Source organism: Meriones unguiculatus, chromosome 17, assembly GCF_030254825.1.
Source record: "Meriones unguiculatus strain TT.TT164.6M chromosome 17, Bangor_MerUng_6.1, whole genome shotgun sequence".
NCBI lineage: Eukaryota > Metazoa > Chordata > Mammalia > Rodentia > Muridae > Meriones > Meriones unguiculatus.
In genome coordinates this window covers 20,122,676-20,141,376 of record NC_083364.1, presented here as the reverse complement: position 1 = coordinate 20,141,376, position 18,701 = coordinate 20,122,676, and the positions used below count along the sequence as shown (strand labels likewise).

At 58.5% G+C, this 18,701-nt stretch overlaps 1 protein-coding gene across 2 annotated transcripts in view; it reads left to right on the top strand.

Moving 5' to 3' along the window:
• Positions 1–18,701, top strand: part of Rfx2 (regulatory factor X2) — a 54,650-nt gene that overhangs the window by 34,224 nt on the left and 1,725 nt on the right. The window contains exons 6-16 of one of the 2 annotated variants that reach the window (XM_021633018.2): positions 3,457–3,531; positions 10,045–10,226; positions 11,465–11,584; positions 11,897–12,012; positions 12,493–12,611; positions 12,822–12,934; positions 13,417–13,571; positions 14,654–14,751; positions 16,000–16,149; positions 16,801–17,009; positions 18,272–18,425. In XM_021633018.2, the coding sequence (XP_021488693.1) occupies positions 3,457–3,531; positions 10,045–10,226; positions 11,465–11,584; positions 11,897–12,012; positions 12,493–12,611; positions 12,822–12,934; positions 13,417–13,571; positions 14,654–14,751; positions 16,000–16,149; positions 16,801–17,009; positions 18,272–18,425 (1,491 nt within the window). The remainder of the gene's footprint in view (positions 1–3,456; positions 3,532–10,044; positions 10,227–11,464; positions 11,585–11,896; positions 12,013–12,492; positions 12,612–12,821; positions 12,935–13,416; positions 13,572–14,653; positions 14,752–15,999; positions 16,150–16,800; positions 17,010–18,271; positions 18,426–18,701) is intronic. The other variant, XM_021633020.2, reaches the window with a different exon arrangement.

The following is an 18,701-nucleotide window of genomic DNA, read 5'->3' as shown; positions in this document are numbered from 1 at the left end:
TGCTTAGATCTTGCCATCCAGCATGGGGGCCTGAGTCCAGCTCCCCAGACCCCACATGAGTGCGGGGGTCAAGGAGGCACACTTTAACTCTAGCCTCGCAAGGCAAAGACAGGGCCCTGGAGCGCTCGGGTGCTAGGGACGAGCCCCAGCTGTGAGCTCTGGGTGTGATTGAGAGAGCCTGTCTTGTTGGATACAGTGGAAGCGCAATCAAAAACGTAATTTCTGTCAACCGGGGCCTCCACATGGCACACACACACATGCAAACCACACCACACACACATGACCAACCACACACATGTGCAGATACTCACAGCAGCTCCACAGATACCCGCTATACCCACAGCGACCCCGGCACCCAGCTCTGAGGACGGGTGTGATGTCATGCCTGAGTTTTTGAGAGAAGCCACTGGCTGTGATGTCCCTGTCCCGGGGCTGTTCAGGCCTGCGTTTACCTGGCCGCAGCATGCCGGAGCCTGGCAGCTGAGGGGCACCACAGGACCTCCCCGTCTACCAGAGGATGGTCTGGGTCACGTGCTGCGGAGAGCACACGACATCCGCTCCCGGCAGCCTGCCCCATTGCTGGGGATCCCGTCACAGGCCTCCCAGGAGCCGCCGGGGGTCCAAAAAGCGTATTTTCATTCGCAAACACAAGAATCCATGTAAATGCCCGCCGAAGCCTCAGATTGTGGAGATGGCTGCCCCAGGGAACACGGTGGAAAGGTGGGAGGGAGTCCTGAAACCAGCCAGCCCTCCATGCCCACACGGGCACACACATGCACCCACACACAGGGGGAGACACCGCCACATGAAGAGAAAGGGAGAAGTCACGTGTGTCTGTGCCACTTGGGTCTGGGAGATCTTTGCTGAATATGAATGGTCTCTATTTCACAAAGAGATTAGCGTTAATTATAAAGATAGGAAGCTTAGGGGCTGGGGGATGGCTCAGTGGCTAGAGCACTGGCTGCTCTTGCTGAGGACCCGGGTTCAGTTCTCAGCACCCACATCAGGTGTCTTGCAGCTGTCTAACTGCAGCTCCTGAGGACCCAATGCCCTCTCCTGGCCTCTGTAGAAACTTCAGTTGTGTAAGTGCACACACACACACACACACACACACACACACACACTGAAATCTCAAAATACATACTTTAAGTGGCTAAGAGATATTTCAGAATAACAATTCTTTTAGTTTCCTTGTTTCTTTTCTGTTTTTCAAGTCTTTTTTTTTTTTTCATTATTATTATCATTTACAGTTTCACATGGAGATTTTTGAATGTGTGATTCATAGCTTTCATCAAATCTGGGAGGTTTCCAGCCATTGTATCTTCAGATTTCAAGTTGGTCTCTTTTCCGTGTTCTTGCTCTGTTGGTGTCTGTGTCTGATGAAACCCTGTCCTTGTGGGTTCCTTCTGTTCTTTGAATGTGGTTCTCTTTAGGCCTTGAGCCATGTACCCGGCCTGTTGCCCCGGGCCCTCAGCGACAGCCGTTGACTCTGTCTGTGGATAGCCTCAGTGTTCCTTGTTTGGATGCCTCATCATTTTCTGTAGAGAATGGTCTCTTCAGCAACACCGTGCGGATGCCCTCGCTGCCCCGCACGCCACCCTCCGGGATTCATTGTGGCAGTTTGTGGCGGTTGTCACTGATCGTTTGCTTGATGGGCTTTCTGGGCCACTGTGAAATCTGTATTTGTCGTGGTGAATGCTGCAATCTGTTGGCTGTCTGGGAGCTCAGCTGGCGTTGATGGACAGTCCCCAGGTGCCACACAGCAGACATTTGGGTGTTTCCTGCTGCTGTGGTTGCTGAAGGGTCCAAGCATTCCTGCCTCCTGTCTGTGATTCAGAGAGTTGAGATGAAGGTGATTCTCGTGAGCTCTGCCCACTCAGCCCCACTCCCTGACCTCTCCCTATCTGCAGATAGCGAGTGTATTCTAAATGCTGGCTGCGAGTGGGGAGCTCACAGGTGCACCATTAGGGTTCCATGCTGAACTTTAAGAACCCGAAGCCTCAAGGAGAACGATTCCTGGAGAGCTGGGACAAGGAAGAGGCCCTCTGTGCCCAGCAGTTTGCTTTTGTGGGGACAGATTTCTTTTGGCACAGTCCCTGGGGAGCAGGCCCAGATGCAGAGCAGAGGCCTCGCCGCTCTGTGGAGCCTGAGGAGAGCGCAGAGATGTACAGGTTCCTCTAGGGTTTTGATAACAGAGAGATATTCTTTATTTTTAACCACACTCCCTTCTCTCCTCCCATCCAGGTCAATTTTAAAATAGTGAATCCGTAGGCATAACTTTTCCACCATAAATTCTGTGGAAACGTTGGTAAATTTAACCCCTTTTGTTGTTTGGGTATCTCAGTGTTTCCCCCAGGCCACCACTCCTCACACTCTTGTGCCCCGCTGCCCCCAAGCACGCAGATGGGTGGCACCCCACATCTCCCTTGAGAAATTCAACCCTTAAAAACAAACACGGGGCCAAGTGTGGTGGCTTTAACCCCACTACCCAGGAAGCCAAGGCAGAAGGACCTCTGTGAGTTACAGGACAGCCAGGGCTACTCAGGCAGCTAAAGTGGCCCAGAGTCCCTGAGCTCCTGTCTGGGAGCTGGTGGTGCCACAGTGGGAAGCTGGCCCAGGGTTCCGTGTCCCTACTGTCAACTGGCCCAGGGTTCGGTGTCCCTTCGGTGTCCCAGCAGCTGTGGTGTGGGCGTGTGCAGGTGACGGGTGAAGGGGCGGGGGTGACACTGGGCTCACATCAGCGTCCACACAGCAGCTGTGAATAAGGTTGTTCCTCAGGGGGCTAGGACAGGGCTCCTCGGGTGAAGCGTGACCCCTCAACCCTCAGTAAGGAGCTGGCACACGGCTCCTGCCTGCGACTCCAGCCCTGAGGAGGTGGAGACAAGACGATCCTAGGAGCCTGGCAGCCAGCCAGCAAGCTCCGGGTTCCTCCAGGAGAGCCCCTGAGTCAGACCCTAAGGCGGAGGGGTTCAGGACCCAGGGCCCTCACGGGGCTCCCACAGTCTAACGTAGTTGTGGGAGACCCGAAACATGCCCTCTCTGGCCTCTGCAGGCACCAAGCACACGCGTGCATGGTGCACAGGCAGACATGTTGGCAAAAGGCCCATCCATGTCAGAGTGAAGCAGAGACTGACTGAGGAGGGCCCCTGCTCGCCTCAGCCTCTGGGCGCCAGCTTGCCCCTTGGCCTGGTGCTGGGCCGCGCTGTGGGGTGTGGGCCACCTGTGACTCTCTGCTGCTGTCTTGGGCTCTAGGCTCAGGTGCATGGCACACAGCCTTGATCCTGCCGCAGCTCCCCGCGGCGCTAACCCCCTGCCACTGCGCCTCCCTCGCTAGCTGGCATTGTTATGTGGATGTGGTGTGGGCTGCCTGCCGCTAACCTTCTGATTTCCTTCTCTCCCCCACCCCACCCCCACCACCTTTTTGGTTTTGTCCTGTCTCTGTACACGGCTTCGTAGCTTGAAATGGCGATTGAGACTCTCCAAAAAGGCGAAGGCCTCGTGCCCCACAAAGGTGGCCTGCTCAACAGCCATGTAAGTGCGCTGGGGCCCCTGACGCCCTGCTCTGCATGGAGTGTTCACAGACGTTAGGAGAGCCCAGGGCCCCGCAGACTACAGCCAGAGAGGTTCAAGGGAGACAGAACACTCTAACCAAAAATCTCGGGAGAAGCAGCCTTAGACAGTGAGGAAGAGGCCAAGGCAGGGCCTTCGTGGGCGCCAGGCCCCGGATGACAACCCCTGTACCCTGGCTTGTCCCTGGGGTTGAGTTGGCTCATGACAGACCTGTGGTGCCATCGTAAGAGTGCATTCTAAGATCAGCAAGAAAGGCGGCAGAGGGGGACTGGCATGGTCACGCCTGTCAACCCAGACTGGGGAAGCCGAGGCCGGAGGGTGGCAGTTTTCTGCCAGCCAAGACCCTGTCTCAAAACAGAAAGGACTGGGCAGCCTTAGGGGGTCAGGCCCGAGGCCACGGGGTCGTTTCTAATGTCACAGAGGCAGCTGCAGGGGCTCATACCATCACCCAGCACTCAGGAGACCAAGGCAGGAGGCCAGGAGGTTAAGGCCATCCCCCGAGTCAGAGCAAGTTTAAGGCTGGTCTGGGCTACATGAGAACCTGCTTCAAGGGGTTAAAAGGAAGGTCTAGAAGATGTCTAGTCAGTTAAGTACTCCCTGAGAACCCTAGTCCAAACTCCAGAACCCACATAAGCCTGGCATGGTGGCACGTGCCTGTATCCCCAGCACTCAGGAGGCAAAGAAGGTGAAGCGCCGTGTGTTTGAGGCTAGCCTGGTCTACACAGGGAGTTTAATATGAGCCTGGATGTTGCCTCCAAAATAATAATAAACATATTTGAAGAGACGGCCCAGTGCCAAAGCATCTGGCAACCTTCTGGCCTCCTCAGGCACGGTTTGCACACAGTGCACAGAGTTACATGCAGACAGACACCCGGACACATCCAGTAAGGTAAATCTAAAAAAATAGTGATAATAAAAAGAAATAATGAAATAGAAAGATGACTTTTTAAAGGGGGAGGCGGCTCGGGACTGGGTGGCCTTGAAGCCCCTCAGCTGCGTGACTCCGAAATGTGAGACAGGTGGCAGTCGGCAGGCAGCTGCTCTTGGCTTTGCTCTGTGACAGGCCTGTCTGGGAGGTGAGCGCCCTAGTCCAGGACTCAGCGTGGCTATCTGGGACTGGAGGAGGGTCAGGCTCAGGGTTTGGCCTGGAGAGTTCTATCCCGTCGCCCCCAATTTTCCCACACACATACATACTCCCAAATGCTTCCTGTCCAACATTTGGGCCCCTCTCTGCCTTCTCCTTTATTTACTTGGAAGCAGGGCCTTGCTGTGTAGCCCAGGCTGACCCAAACTCCATATCCTCCTGTCCCAGCCTCCCAAGTTCTGGAATCTCATGTATGACTGTGTTGGGCATTTGATGTATTTATTCTTGTTTGTTTATTGAGACAGACTTTCATGTAGCCCAGGCTGGCCTGGGATTCATTACGTATCTGAGGCTGGCTTTGAACTTGCAATTCTCCTGCCCCAGACTCCTGGGAGCTGGGATGACAGGAGTGTACCACTACACCTGACTGGGTTGGGCTTTCAAAACCTAAGACCTGCTAGCAAAGCTGGCCTGGGCTGTGGCCACTGACATGACCCCCGAGCACAGCATTTTTCTGAGAGTCCCAGAGCTGCCTTTTGTCCAAGTTGATCCGGTGAGTCCCCAAACCTTGTTGCTGGCCGGTTCACAGTGGACAGTCCTGGGAGGCGGTGGCTGTCTCGGGAAAGGGCAGACACTCATCTAGAGGAAGATCTAGAAGCCTTGAGGGCTTACAGGGTTGGGTGCTGTCCCAGACAGCAGGCGCCCTGTCCAGGGAAGCGACCACAGGATGAGCGGCACCCTCCGCCGCTGGACAGTGTCCTCCTGGGGTAGAGCCCAGCGAGGAGCCTTTGTCATGCTGGAGGGGAGAGAGCCAGGTCACACTGTGAGGGGAATGACCACCTCAGCTCAGCAAGCCACAGGCTCAGGCTGAAGGTAAATGCATGTGACCACCGTCAGCCATGGCGACAGAGCCCCACACTGGGTCTGTAGGACATTCAGAATGTTTGTGGGGACCACACAGAGTTGCTAGCTCATCGCTAGCTGCAGGTTACCCCCTCCGCAGTCAGTGTTCGCCAAGGCGGACACTCTCCTGGCCCTTGAGTAGGACCACGGGGCTAGAGATCAGATCTTTTTAGGAATCCGGCCACATCTTTGTCAGAGGGAGAGCATGTAGCATATTGTCTTGGCCAGTGGCAGAGCCAGGGAGGGCGAGGAGAGCAGCTACTGGCCTGCTCTTGTCCCTGGGGCTGCTGGTGGCCACTGAGACTGTTAGCAGGGCCTCCTGGAGGGTAGGGTCATCAAGGCCTCAGCCAAACTCTTGACCCTTCCAACTAGGTACAGAGGGTCCTGGGACACCGTGCCCGGTAGGGCTGCGCTCCTAGTGGCCTCTGTTCCCTGGCCAGATCAGGGCGGCCACTAGCAGTGGAGCCATGTCGCAGTGTGGGGACCTCAGCCCTGTTCCTAGCAGAGGCGGTTGGAGCAGATTTAATGAGGGAAAGGCCCTAGGAGAAGTCATAGCTTCATCCATAGCTGTCAGTGTAGTACTGCTGGGGAAGGCCACCCATCCAAGCAGTCATTAAGGCCTGCCGAGGAGCAGCACAGGCTCAGGGCCTCCAGGAAGGCACCAGCTCCTCTGGAGGCTGGCCTGTGTCTACCCAACGCAGGAACTCCCATGGGCCCACCCTGTCACCCTGTCTATCCACAAAGCGCACCTCAGCCCTTCCTTACCAATAGGACAGAATGAATATGCCAGGTGAATTTGAAAGATGTGACGTTTTCTTTTGAAACTGAGATGCAGAAATAAGGAGCTCAGTGTGGCCAGTTCCCCGCTTCTGTGACACACACCTGAGGAGGAGCCACTTAGAAAAAAAAGGTTCACTTGGCCTACAGTTTCGGAGGTGTCATCCCACAGCCAGCTGGGACCAGGTCGTAGCGGACACAGTGGCAGGGGTCTGTGGCAGATGAGGGCCAAACTCTCATGGGTGCCAAAACAGAGAGGGAGAGGCAGCTACCACTCAGGAGTCCTCCCGGCCAGCCCTGCCCCTTAAAGGCTGCTGGCTGCTGCAGGCTCCACTGTGGCATGGCCGCCGTCAGGGCTGCTTTGCCATGATAAAGACCTTGACCAGAAATAAGCTAGTCAGGGAGGAAAGGGTTTGTGTCATTGAACAGGAAGTCAGGACAGGAACTCAAACAGGACAGGATCCTGAAGGCAGGAGCTGCTGCAGAGGCCACAGAGGGGTGCTGCCTACTGGCTGGCCCCCCACAGCTTGCTCCTCATGGCTTCTTCAGCCTGCTTTCTTATAGAACCCAGGACCACCAGCCCAGGGATGGCACCACCCACAGTGGGCTAGGTCCTCCCACATCCATCACTAATTAAGAAAATGCTCTACAGCTGGAGAGCATGGAGGCATTTCCGCAGCTGAGGGTCCCTCTTCCCAGAGTAGTCAAGGTTGATGTCAAGCCGGCAAAAGCCACCCAGGACATCGCCCTTGTTGGAGCATAAAGCAGTGGCAGCGTGTCCGTCCACCCCAACGCTGTACCCCTGAGGACCCAGGTAGCACTGTCATCCTGGACTCCAGCCCCACGACAGCTTCACTCTTTGAAAAAGAATTATTCTTGGCTTATTGGGGAGGACATGAGCTTATCTCATTGTGCACGCAGTCCTCAGGGGACAGCTTGTGGGAGCTGGTTCTTCCTTCCCCTACAAGGGTCCCAGAGACTGAACAAGATCTTCTGCCGGCTGAGCAATCCCCACCCTCACTCTGGTTCCCTCCTGTGTGAGCCTCCAGAACTAGGCCTGACCTCTCAGTGACCCCGAGCCCTCCTGTCAACCTGTCTAAAGCCCAGCCCTCCTGCCCTCCGCCGCCGGCTCAGAAGATCTCCAGCTTTCAGGAAAGATCTGGAAGCAGGGGACAAAGAAAGCGACAACTGCAGCCTTTATACCCAGAACCTCCCTGCAGGCTCCCGTAGGCAGGTGTCTCCTCCTCCTCAGCTTTGGACTTGAAGTGTCGTGCAAGGTTCTGGGGCACTAAGATGAACAACGGAAGCTCTGCCCCTGCCTCACAGAGCTGCGGTGGCGGGACACGAACCGAAGTACAGAAAGAGCTGAGAAGAGGAGCTTGAGGATCTGAGTGGCCCTGGTGTAGGGCCACATTCGTGCCGGATCCTTGCACAGTGCGGGCCCTAAGCCAGGGTGCAGTACCCAGGCCTGGACCGAGCTCCCACAGGAGGGGAACACCGCGTGGCTGAGTACTGGGCTCACACTGGCCCACAGCCGTGGTCCTTGGTGTTCTATCGAGTGGGAGGCCCAGGGCTGGCCCAGAAGTGCTGGTTTCTGCAGCAAGATGGGGAGAGGATGCTGTCCCTAGTATGCAGGAGGCAGTGAAGGCAAACTGCGTGATGGAATCCGTACCTCAGGATGGAATCAAACCCCTGGCGCTCTGTTCCCGTGGGCAGGAAAGCACAGTCCACTTGGAGACCATTGTCACCAACCCAGGCTGGCCTTCAAGTCTCAATCCTCCTGCCTTGGCCTCCCAAGTTCAGGGATCAGCGGTGTGTGCCTGCTTCCTCGATCAAATTGTCACCTAGTCTCCCCATTGACAGAGAGTGAGGACAAGAGACTGTCCTCTGTGGATGGAAGGGACAGTTGGTGCGTGGCACCGCATGGTCAGATAGCAGAAGCACCTGCTGGGCCGTGCCATGGCAGCTCCTGAGTGGAGGGTTGAGTACAGCTGCCAGCCGGAGTGACAGGGCAGCAAGATGGTGAAGGCCCTAACTCCTCTGGCCTGCCTCCTCCAGAGAGCCAGCTCGTAGTCTGTGGTACCAGGGCTGCCCGTGCTCTCCAGACTCAGTGGGACACCCCGCCGGACACCTACAGTCCTGTTTGGAGCCTTGACATGGCCTTCTGATCCGTGCCGAGCCTGTCCCCAGGCTGAGGGACATGGGAGTGGGAACCAGGGAAGCAGCATAGCGTCTGTGCTGGCTCTGGCAGGGAGGGAGCCCTGGAGTGCACCCCTGTTTAGGGAGGAGCACAAGCCTGCTCCCTCTGCAGCAGGGACCCAGCTGGTGGCCTTGTCAGTCACCAACAGGAACTCCCCTGGGAGACTGCACAGTCCGGGTGCAAGGGGATGAGCATGGGACAGGGGACGCCAGCCATGGTGTGGCCGGATGGGCAGCAGGCACCGTTCTCCAGCCATGGTGGTCTTGCGCCTGGAGGGGCTTGGCCTCCTTGCCAGCATCATAGTTGGCACCTAGTCACAGGGCAGCCATGGAGTCAGGTCACATGTCTTACCCTGGAACAGAATCAAGACAGGAGGGTGGCAATGCCCACAGCCGGGCCAGGTGGTGAATTACCGGCCCTTCCTAAGCCGTGGCCTCTGTGCCGCCGTGGCCTCTGTGCCGCCGAGGCCTGCATCCTTTGCTGGCTCTCGGAGCCTCTCTGGATGTGTAGTTTTTACCCAGAGCCCTTTGACCTTTGGGTCGGGAGGCAGTTCACCAGCCTGGCTGTGTCCTTCGTCACTGTGGCCTAGACCTGTCCACTGTCCCGTGTTTCTGCAGCACAATCTGGCACTGTACCGTGGCTTAGGACGCTTCCCCCAAGGGTGGTGCTGTGTGCGGGTTTCAGCCTGGAGAGGCAGTGTCTGTCTCCCTCACAGGCGGCTGGATACGCTAAACCAGGGAACGAGGAGGCCAAAGTGCGCATGCTTGTGTACATGCTTGGGTACATGCTTGGGTACATGCGTTAATGGATGGCAGCATGCGTGGGGGAGTGAGTGGGCAGATGGGTGGGTGGATGGATGAGTAGATAGATGAATGAATGGGTGGATGGATGGATGGTGGGTGGATGGTGGGTGGGTGGTGGGTGGATGGATGGATGGGTGGATGGATGGTGGATAGATGGATGGTGGATGGATGGGTGGATGGTGGATGGATGGATGGTGGATGGATGGGTGGGTGGATGGATGGTGGATGGATGGATGGGTGGATGGTGGATGGATGGATGGTGGGTGGGTGGTGGGTGGGTGGATGGATGGGTGGATGGTGGATGGATGGGTGGGTGGATGGATGGTGGATGGATGGTGGGTGGATGGTGGATGGGTGGATGGATGGGTGGATGGATGGTGGATGGGTGGATGGATGAGTGGATGGTGGATGGATGGGTGGGTGGATGGATGGTGGATGGATGGTGGGTGGATGGTGGATGGGTGGATGGGTGGATGGGTGGGTGGATAGATGAATGGATGGAGGGGTGGGTGGATGGGTGGATGGATGGATGGATGGATGGATGGGTGATGGGAGAATAGATGGTGGGTAGACAGAAGTGATTGGCGTACTTGCTCAGGGGACAGATGTGAGTACCACACGGGTGGCTCTGTCACTGCCCTTGCCAGCACAGGGAAGTGAGCTGCTCTCCTGGGACTCCAGGCCTTTGATGCCCATCTGTCCTCCAGCTGCAGTGGCTTCTGGATAATTATGAGACAGCGGAGGGCGTGAGCCTGCCCCGCAGCTCCCTGTACAACCACTACCTGCGCCACTGTCAGGAGCACAAGCTGGAGCCCGTCAACGCCGCATCCTTCGGCAAGCTCATCCGCTCTGTCTTCATGGGCCTGCGCACACGGCGCCTGGGCACCAGGTAGGCAGCAGCCCCGGGGCTCCCGACTGTGTCTTCTTGTGTTGGAGACTGAGCTCCCCAGAGCCCACAGGCCTCAGCTCCTGTGTAGGCTTCCTGAGTTTCTGTTGTCCGGACCCACGGTGGCCAGACACTAGGTGGCTGGGACCTGGTATTCACTCTTATTTTATAAATTTTGTTGGTTTGGTTTTGAGACAGGATCTCGTTATGTAGCCCAGGCTGGCCTTGAACTCACAGAGATCCTGCCTGCCTCTGCCTCCCAAGCGCTGAGACTAAAGGCGTGTGCCACCACACTGGACTCACTCCATTTTTTTTTTAATCCATTTGAAATTCCCCTGAACAAAAGGTTTTTATTTTTATTTATTTTTTCTTTTGAGACAGACTCATGTAGCCCAGGCTAGCCTCAAGCTCATTGTGTAGCTGATGGTGTTGAGCTGCTGCCCCTCCTAACTCCTCCTCCTCCTGAGTGCTGGGTGACAAAGGTGTCTGTGAGCTGGGGACGGGGCCCAGGGCTTTGAGCATGGCGGCGAGTTCAGCTACAGCTCTTTTCTTTTGACACTTTCAGTCCCCCTGCCTCGGCCCCCAAGCGCTGCAATCCCAGCCTTCCTCACCAGCCCAGTTTGCCACCTGCATCCTGGACAGTCATTGGCATTGGGGTCACTGCACTACCAAAAGTGGGTTCAAGAGATCAGGGACTCCGGCAGCTGCAGGTTCTCCTCAGGAACAGACAAAGGAGAAGGTGTTGGGGACGAGATGGGGGCAGCCACATCTGCCATGAAGTACCCCCAGGAGTGCTGAGCGCAGCTCCCAGACTGGAGCTCACCTGTGTTGTCCCCTGAGCGTGGCAGGGTCACCTCCTGCTCCTTGCAGATACTTCCTGAGATATACCTTTTTCCAAAACGGGGTGTTAGAGGCCAGCACAGTGGCACACACCCGTCCTCAGGCGCTCAGGATGGCAGGCGGCTTCCCCACCGCATCCCAGGCCAGCTGTGGGGTGAGGCGTGATGGAGTGGGGGGAACGAATTGTCAGCCAGCATCACAGTAAGCGGGCAGATCCGGGCTGGACAGTTTGGCCACACTGTCTCACGGCAGGACACCTCAGAGCCTTCATCACACTAGAGTGAGCGCTTCCCTGCCAGAGGCTGCATGTGGCACGTGCGGCGGCGTGTTGCCCGGCCCCTGACTGGCGAGCAGAGGAGCGCATCCCAGACAGTGCCTACCCTGTGATGTTTCCCTTTCAGGGGCAACTCCAAGTACCACTACTATGGGATCCGCCTGAAGCCAGACTCTCCGCTCAATCGACTGCAGGAAGACACACAGTACATGGCCATGAGGCAGCAGCCCACACACCAGAAGCCAAGGTGGGTGACCCCGGCCACGTGGCCAGGACGGCAGCCCCAGGTCCCAGGGTGCCACCACAGTGTCCCCCAAACACTCCATGAGTCCTCTCCTCCGCCTCCTGTTTGGACAGATACACGGTGACATAGTGTCAGATGAGGGAATTTTATCACCTAAACCATGTCGTCGTCCTCCCCCACCCCAACCGACCAACAAAACCAGAAGGCGCATCACCCACATGTGTGTGTGTGCGCGCACACTGAGTCTAGTGGTCCCTGGGCCCACCCCAGACAGCGCTGCTGACGCCTCACAGTGGTGCCTCTGTCCCCTGCCAGGTACCGGCCAGCCCAGAAGTCAGACAGCCTTGGGGACGGCGGCGCCCACGGCAGCATACATGGCACGCCCGAGCAGGCCATGGCCACGCAGGGCCAGCAGCACCAGCAGTACATAGGTGAGCGTGGGCCCCACTCCGCCACACATGAAGATGTAGCTCAGTCTTCTCCCCGACACGTCTGGGATTCTAGAATGGTTGTTCTGTATTCAGACAACAAATAGGTGAGGTGACCACAGAGTAAGGAGTGACTAGGACGTGGCCGAGACAGTGAAATGACAAAATGGTGCCATCGTGATGGTGACTTAGCACACCCAGAGCTGAGCGTGGGCCTCCTCTGTGACTATCCTGTAGCCCAGGCTGACGGTGACCTCCTGGTCCTCCAGATTGCCGGGGTGGCTGTGGCTGGGATCCCGGGCCTCGGGCAGCTCAGCAGGTGCCGCAGCCAGCGAGCCCAGCCCCAAACCCTGTGTCTAGTGCTGCCTCAGAGGCATGGCTCATCCAGGTTCCATCAGCGCGTGGCCGCAGCACCAGGACCACCATCGCTCACCTCAGGCGCCCTCGGCCCCAGAGCCCACGTGTGTGCCCTGTCTCCCACAGATGTGTCCCACGTCTTCCCAGAGTTCCCAGCACCTGACCTAGGCAGCACGCTACTACAGGAGAGCGTCACCGCCCACGACGTGAAGGCCCTGCAGCTGGTGTATCGCAGGCACTGTGAGGTGACGCCCTACTCGGCCAGACCCTACCCCACCTGCAGCTCCCATGGCCCCCCAGAGGCCAGAGCCCGTGTCCCCACAGGACCCTCTCCCTGAGCGCAGCCTCCGCCCACCCTCTCCTCGCTAGAAAGTCCCCTCTGGGGACCTGGGAAGACCCACAGCTGCCCGGAGCGCAGGCAGCAGCCCTGCCCTGACAGGTCCTTCTGCCCTCAGGCCACCTTGGACGTCGTCATGAACCTCCAGTTCCAGTACATCGAGAAGCTGTGGCTGTCCTTCTGGAACTGCAAGGCCTCCTGCAGCGATGGCCGCACCTCGCTGCCTGCCAGGTGACAGCCCAGCCCGGGGCAGGGCAGCCGTGTGTGCCTCGGTTCAGCCCCGAGCAAATCTGGTAACACCCTCCGGCACTGGGCTGTCTGAGGCCGCCTAGACACCCGTTCCGTGAGCTCTTAGTGGGTGCCAAGACTCCTGACCACCCGCCTCTCTACACCCTGCCGTGCTGCAGGTCTGGGGCCCCACGGCTTTGCACAGGCTTGGCAGGCCCTCTTGCCCTCAGCCCCCACTCTCTTGCTGGCTTTGCCATCCTCCTGCCTCAGATTCCTGATGTGGCCCCGGGGACTGCAGCAACTCTCGTCACCTGAGCCACAGCCGGAATAGGACAGTGCTAGTCACTGGGGGTCCCAGAGGGGCTGAGGGGCAGGACGGCGCCCAGAGCCCCAGAGCAAAGCCTGGTGAGAGGCTGCTTCCCCTGCTCTCTGTGTGGCCCTGTCCTGTCCTCTGTGTTCACCTGTGTCCCCTCCCCCTCCCGCAGCGATGAGGAGCCAGAAGTCACCGTCCTCCCGAAGGACAAGCTCATCTCTCTGTGTAAGTGCGAGCCCGTCCTGCAGTGGATGCGCAGCTGTGACCACATCCTGTACCAGGCGCTGGTGGAGACCCTAATCCCAGATGTGCTGCGGCCCGTCCCCAGTAAGCCTCCCCGCCCCGTCCCCAGGCCCCAGGGAGCTCTGCCAAGCAGCAGGGTGCCAGGAGCCGGCCAGGACCTTTCCGGAAGGTTCCATGGAGTGCAGGCAAGGGCGTCCCAGAGTCACCTATTAGCAAAGCCATTTCGGCCACTTCAGTTTCAGGGACATGTCAGGCCACCGTGGATGTTTGCTAGAATTGGCCAAGACTAGCCCACTAGAGAGGAGATCACCAGACAGCCTTGGACCCAGGCAGGCCCTGCCCGGCTCAGTGCCCAGGACCCCAGAGTGGGCGGCGAGCCCAGCTTCAGCCCCCCGTGCCCTCTGCCGGTGCTCTGTGTGTATGTGGGGCTGTGCGTGCCTGCCAGTCTGGATCTTTCTAAGTGCACTGGGGAGCTTCCTGCCAAAGGCTGGAAACACAGAGCATGGCCTCTCCTGGGACCAGCCAAGGTGGCATCTCAGGAAGACAATGCTGCTTTAACATGTTTTCTGAAAATAAGTTAAAAACAAAAGGAAAACAAAAAAACAGCTGATTATCTGGGCATGGTGGCTTATGCCTTTTCATCCCAGCATTCAAGAGGCAGAGGCAATAGGATCTCTGAGTTTGAGGCCATTCTGCTCTACAGAGCGAGTTCCAGGACAGCTATGTCCAAAAAACAAAACCAGGAAATTCGAATTTATGCTTACAGCAAGTCAGCATAAAATAAATTTGGATGTTGACAGAATACACTGTGTGTGTCCGTGTGTGTATGTACATATGTGTGTATGCATGTCTGACCCTGATGCTGTGGCAATGGTGACATATCCATCTTGACTGTGGACAGTCCAGGCAGTGCAGAGGGTGCTGGGCGGTGTCACTGGTCTCCCTGCCAGGAGCTCCATCACTGGGATGGCCACACACTCCCAGCCAGGGCCCGGTGCCTCCTCAGAGCAGGGTCCAACTGTCTGGTCACCACCCTCCCAGCCCCTCCTCCCAGTCACCCTCAGACTTGTCCCTTCGGTGGGATTTCTGCCTCTACTGGCATCCAGGAGCCCGTGGGGAGGCTGCCAGCACCGCACTCACCACAAGCCTCTGGTTCACACCCCCAGGTTCCCTGACCCAGGCCATCAGGAACTTCGCCAAGAGCTTAGAGGGCTGGCTCATCAATGCCATGAGTGGCTTCCCCCAGCAGGTCATCCAGACCAAGGTACCAGAGTTCGGCTCCCCTGTCCCCAGGCCACTTCTCCTGTGTGGACAGACGGGCCTCCCGGGATGCGGTGGGGGTGGAGGAGGAGCTGGCAGGGAGAGACGTGGCGGTGCAGACGGCCAGCAGGCGACCAGACTGTCATCTGGGCCTCCGGTCAGAGTATTCCGTGTAAACACGAGGCCCAGGCACTCCATGTGAACAGGGCTGCTGGCACTGCGGCTGGGCCCAGGAGGTCACATTTGCCCCCTAAGCTTGAGGACCTGATTTGGACCCTGGCTCTACAGAAGCCGCTGGTCACGGTGGTGCCCACCTGTAACGCCAGCACAGATGGCAGACAGGGCCCCCTGGGCCACCGGACCAGCCACTAGCCTCATCAGCAAGCCTCAGGACAGTCCTGACAGGGGGCTCTGTGGTGCCAGCTCTGCCAGCAAGCCTGGGCCGGTCCCTGGGACCCACAGGCTGCCCTCTGACCTCCACACGTGCCCATTCCCACACTGATAAGACAGAAGTGAGGTGAAGACCGACCATCAGCCCCTGGCCTGCACACCCCACACACTCACACACACACACACACACACACACACACACACACACACCAGCTTGTTGAGCGTGAGCATTCTAGGCCCCCACCTCACTCCCCGAATCTTCCAAAGCAGCGTCTCATTTAGCTCAAAGTGCCTGTCTTCCAACTCATAATCCTCCTGCCTCAGTTGCCTGAGTGCTGGGCCTTCCCCTCCCCGCCCAGGATCTGTGTCTTTACCTTCCACTGAGGCCTCACAGAGCCAGGAGGGGAAGAAATACCCTGTGATGGTTGGCTGGGGAGGGCCAAGACCGCCCTGCACCCCACCCCAGCCCGTGGGCTAGGCTCTCCTGCCTGTCACCGCAGCGCAAGGGAGGCAGGTCTTCTCTGGGGAGCCATCACAGGCCGAGCCTGAGGCTGCTGGGCACCAGGGGCCGGCTCTGCTCCCCAGCGGGCCGGGTTCCCACCTCAGTCAGGCAATCTAGAACTGCTGCTCGGCCCTCCTCCCCACAGGGTAAGGGCTTGCTCGCGCTCCCTCTGCCGTCCTGAGTCCCCACAGGCCTGCAGGGAGCAGGGCTGCGTGTGTGTGTGTGTGTGTGTGTGTGTGTGTGTCTGTGTCTGTGTGTGTGTGTGTGCGCGCGCGCGGCCCCGTCCATGAACGTGCATGTGTCTGCCCATCCCCCATGCAGGGAGGGGTTCTGCTGACCTGTGCCCTGGGTCCCCCACAGGTGGGTGTCGTGAGCGCCTTCGCTCAGACGCTGCGGCGCTACACGTCCCTCAACCACCTGGCGCAGGCCGCGCGCGCCGTGCTGCAGAACACGGCCCAGATCAACCAGATGCTGAGCGACCTCAACCGGGTGGACTTCGCCAATGTGCAGGTGACTGGGCAGTGTGCGTGCCCCGCGGTGCTCCAGGCTGAGTCCTCCCTCCCGCGCTGACCCCCGCTGGAGCAGGCAGCGCGCCCCTGCCTGGCCTGCGCGTGCGCAGCGGGGAGCCTGCCGCCGCCTCACCAGGCCCGGATCCCTTTTGAAGCCGGTTTAACAGGCAGCGCTCTTGTCTGTTTGAATTCCAAACACTCGAAGCTGCCGGACCTCGTAGGTCTGGCCCTGCCCTGCCAGAAAAGTGCAAACCGTGGCAGAGTCTAGGACAGCCCCTGGGGGGTCCAGAGCCATCCTTTCAGCAGATGAAGGGACTCTTTGTGAGCTCAGTGCCACATGCCTGGCATCACAGCATTTAGGAGACTGAGCCAGTAAGACTGGGAGTTTTAGACAAACCTGGGATTCCTCTAGAGACTTTGTCGATAAATATGGAAAGGCGGAGCTGGGGCTCAGGGGCAGCACCTCCTGGCTTGCCAAAGCCTGGGCTCTGTCCCCAGCAACACATGAACCCAGGGCTTCACATCACGAGGAGTCCAGGGTCATCCACAGCTGCCCCTGCCATCTGAGGCTAGCCTGGGCTCCTTGAGACCCTGTTACAAATAAAGGCAGGAGCAGAGCCCCAGGCCCTCACCACCCACTGTCCCTCGGCAGGAGCAGGCCTCGTGGGTGTGCCAGTGCGAGGAGAGCCTGGTGCAGCGCCTGGAGCATGACTTCAAGGCCACCCTGCAACAGCAGAGCTCGCTGGACCAGTGGGCCAGCTGGCTGGACAGCGTGGTCACGCAGGTGCTGAAGCAGCACGCGGGCAGCCCCAGCTTCCCCAAGGCTGCCCGCCAGTTCCTGCTCAAGTGGTCCTTCTACAGGTGAGCGGGCTCGCCCACGGTGGGGGGTGCCACGCTGAGGGCCACACACACCCTGAGGCCCTGTGCGGCCCTGTGCGCCCAGGGCAGGGCTGGAGCTCACAGCCTCAGACACAAGTCCCCTGTGGGACCGTCCAGCATCTCAAACTGCTAGGGCGAGGGCTGTCTGGGCGGGGCCCTTGCACACTCCAAGAAGAGGGAGAAAGACAGAGGCCTGAGCGCCACTGTCCCTACAGAGGCACCCTTCCAGTGCCGGCGTATCAGGGGTATGTCGGTGACAGCCTCAAGTATGTTACAGTCAATCACTCCCCCATCAATCACGAGTCGGTCTTAGAGTGCCCCTCAGCCACGTGCTGCCACAGGAGACTGCTGGTCACAGAAGGTTTATGGGTGTAGGGAGAGGGGGCCAGGGGATCATGGAAGAAAACAGTGGCTGGCTTCAGGGATCTAAGAAGTCCAGCATGAGCTCCGGCTACAAAATGAGACCCAACCCCCCCCCTTCAAAAAGAAGAGGAGGAAATATGAAAGAAAAGAATAAAAACAGAATCGACGGTGCAAAAGAACTCATGCTCCTGTGGTGTCAGCCCTGAGGTGGGACAGGCTGGGCTCACTGGCCACCGCCTCCATAAGCCCAGTCCTGCCTCAGAACCAAGGTGCTGGAGAGACTCCCGCTGGGAAAGAAAGAGCACCAGCTGCTCTTGCAGAGGTTCTCATTCCCAGCTCCCACAGGCTGGCTGGCGATGTCTGGGACTCCAGTTCCAGGCGGTTGGCTTCCGGGGCACTGCACCCTCAGGGCGCACTACAGACAGGCAGCAGATTTAAAAAGGTGGGAGGGGGGTCTGTGTATGGCACAGGCCTCTGATCCCAGCACTCCGGAGGGAGAGGCAGGCGGATCTCTGTAAGTGTGAGGACAGCCTGGTCTACAGAGTGAGTCCAGGACAGCCAGGGCTTTGTAGACTTTGTCTCAAGAAGTAATTAATTAATTAATTAATTAATTAAACGTATGCTTTTTTCAAAAGCTAAAAATGAAGCACAAAGCTAGCAGCTTAGCGCTGAGGCGTACCGCCTTGTACCCACCCGTGTGCCCCTCTGTCCTGTGTGCGTCTGGGAGTGGCTGGCCCTCCTGCCCCTGGGGACCTGGTGGCCTCCAGCAGCCAGCCCTTGCCATGCTTGCTGTCCAGGCTCAGAGCATCACAGTGGAGGCAGGCCGAGGCCCCAGACTCAGTCCCCCAGGTGGTACCCATCGTCTGCCCCTGTGTCCCCAGCTCCATGGTGATCCGGGACCTGACCCTGCGCAGCGCCGCCAGCTTCGGCTCCTTCCACCTCATCCGCCTGCTGTATGATGAGTACATGTTCTATCTGGTGGAGCACCGCGTGGCCCAGGCCACCGGGGAGACGCCCATTGCTGTCATGGGCGAGGTAAGATCCCGGAGGCTCCCCCACCCCCGCTGAGCTCAGGAGCCCTCACACAGGCCTGCCTCAGAGCGCACACACACACACACACACACACACACACACACATATACTATAATACATCCTTCCAAAGCAAAGAAATGAAGCCACAGGAAGGCATGTGCTCTGTGGGCGGGGTCAGGACCCCCAGGAGCAGGGCTCCCCCCCCACGGCCCTCAGCCACGTGTCAGAGCCCAGCCCTTCCTGGCCACTCGCCCCCAGGGCCTAGCAGCAGGGAGCTCC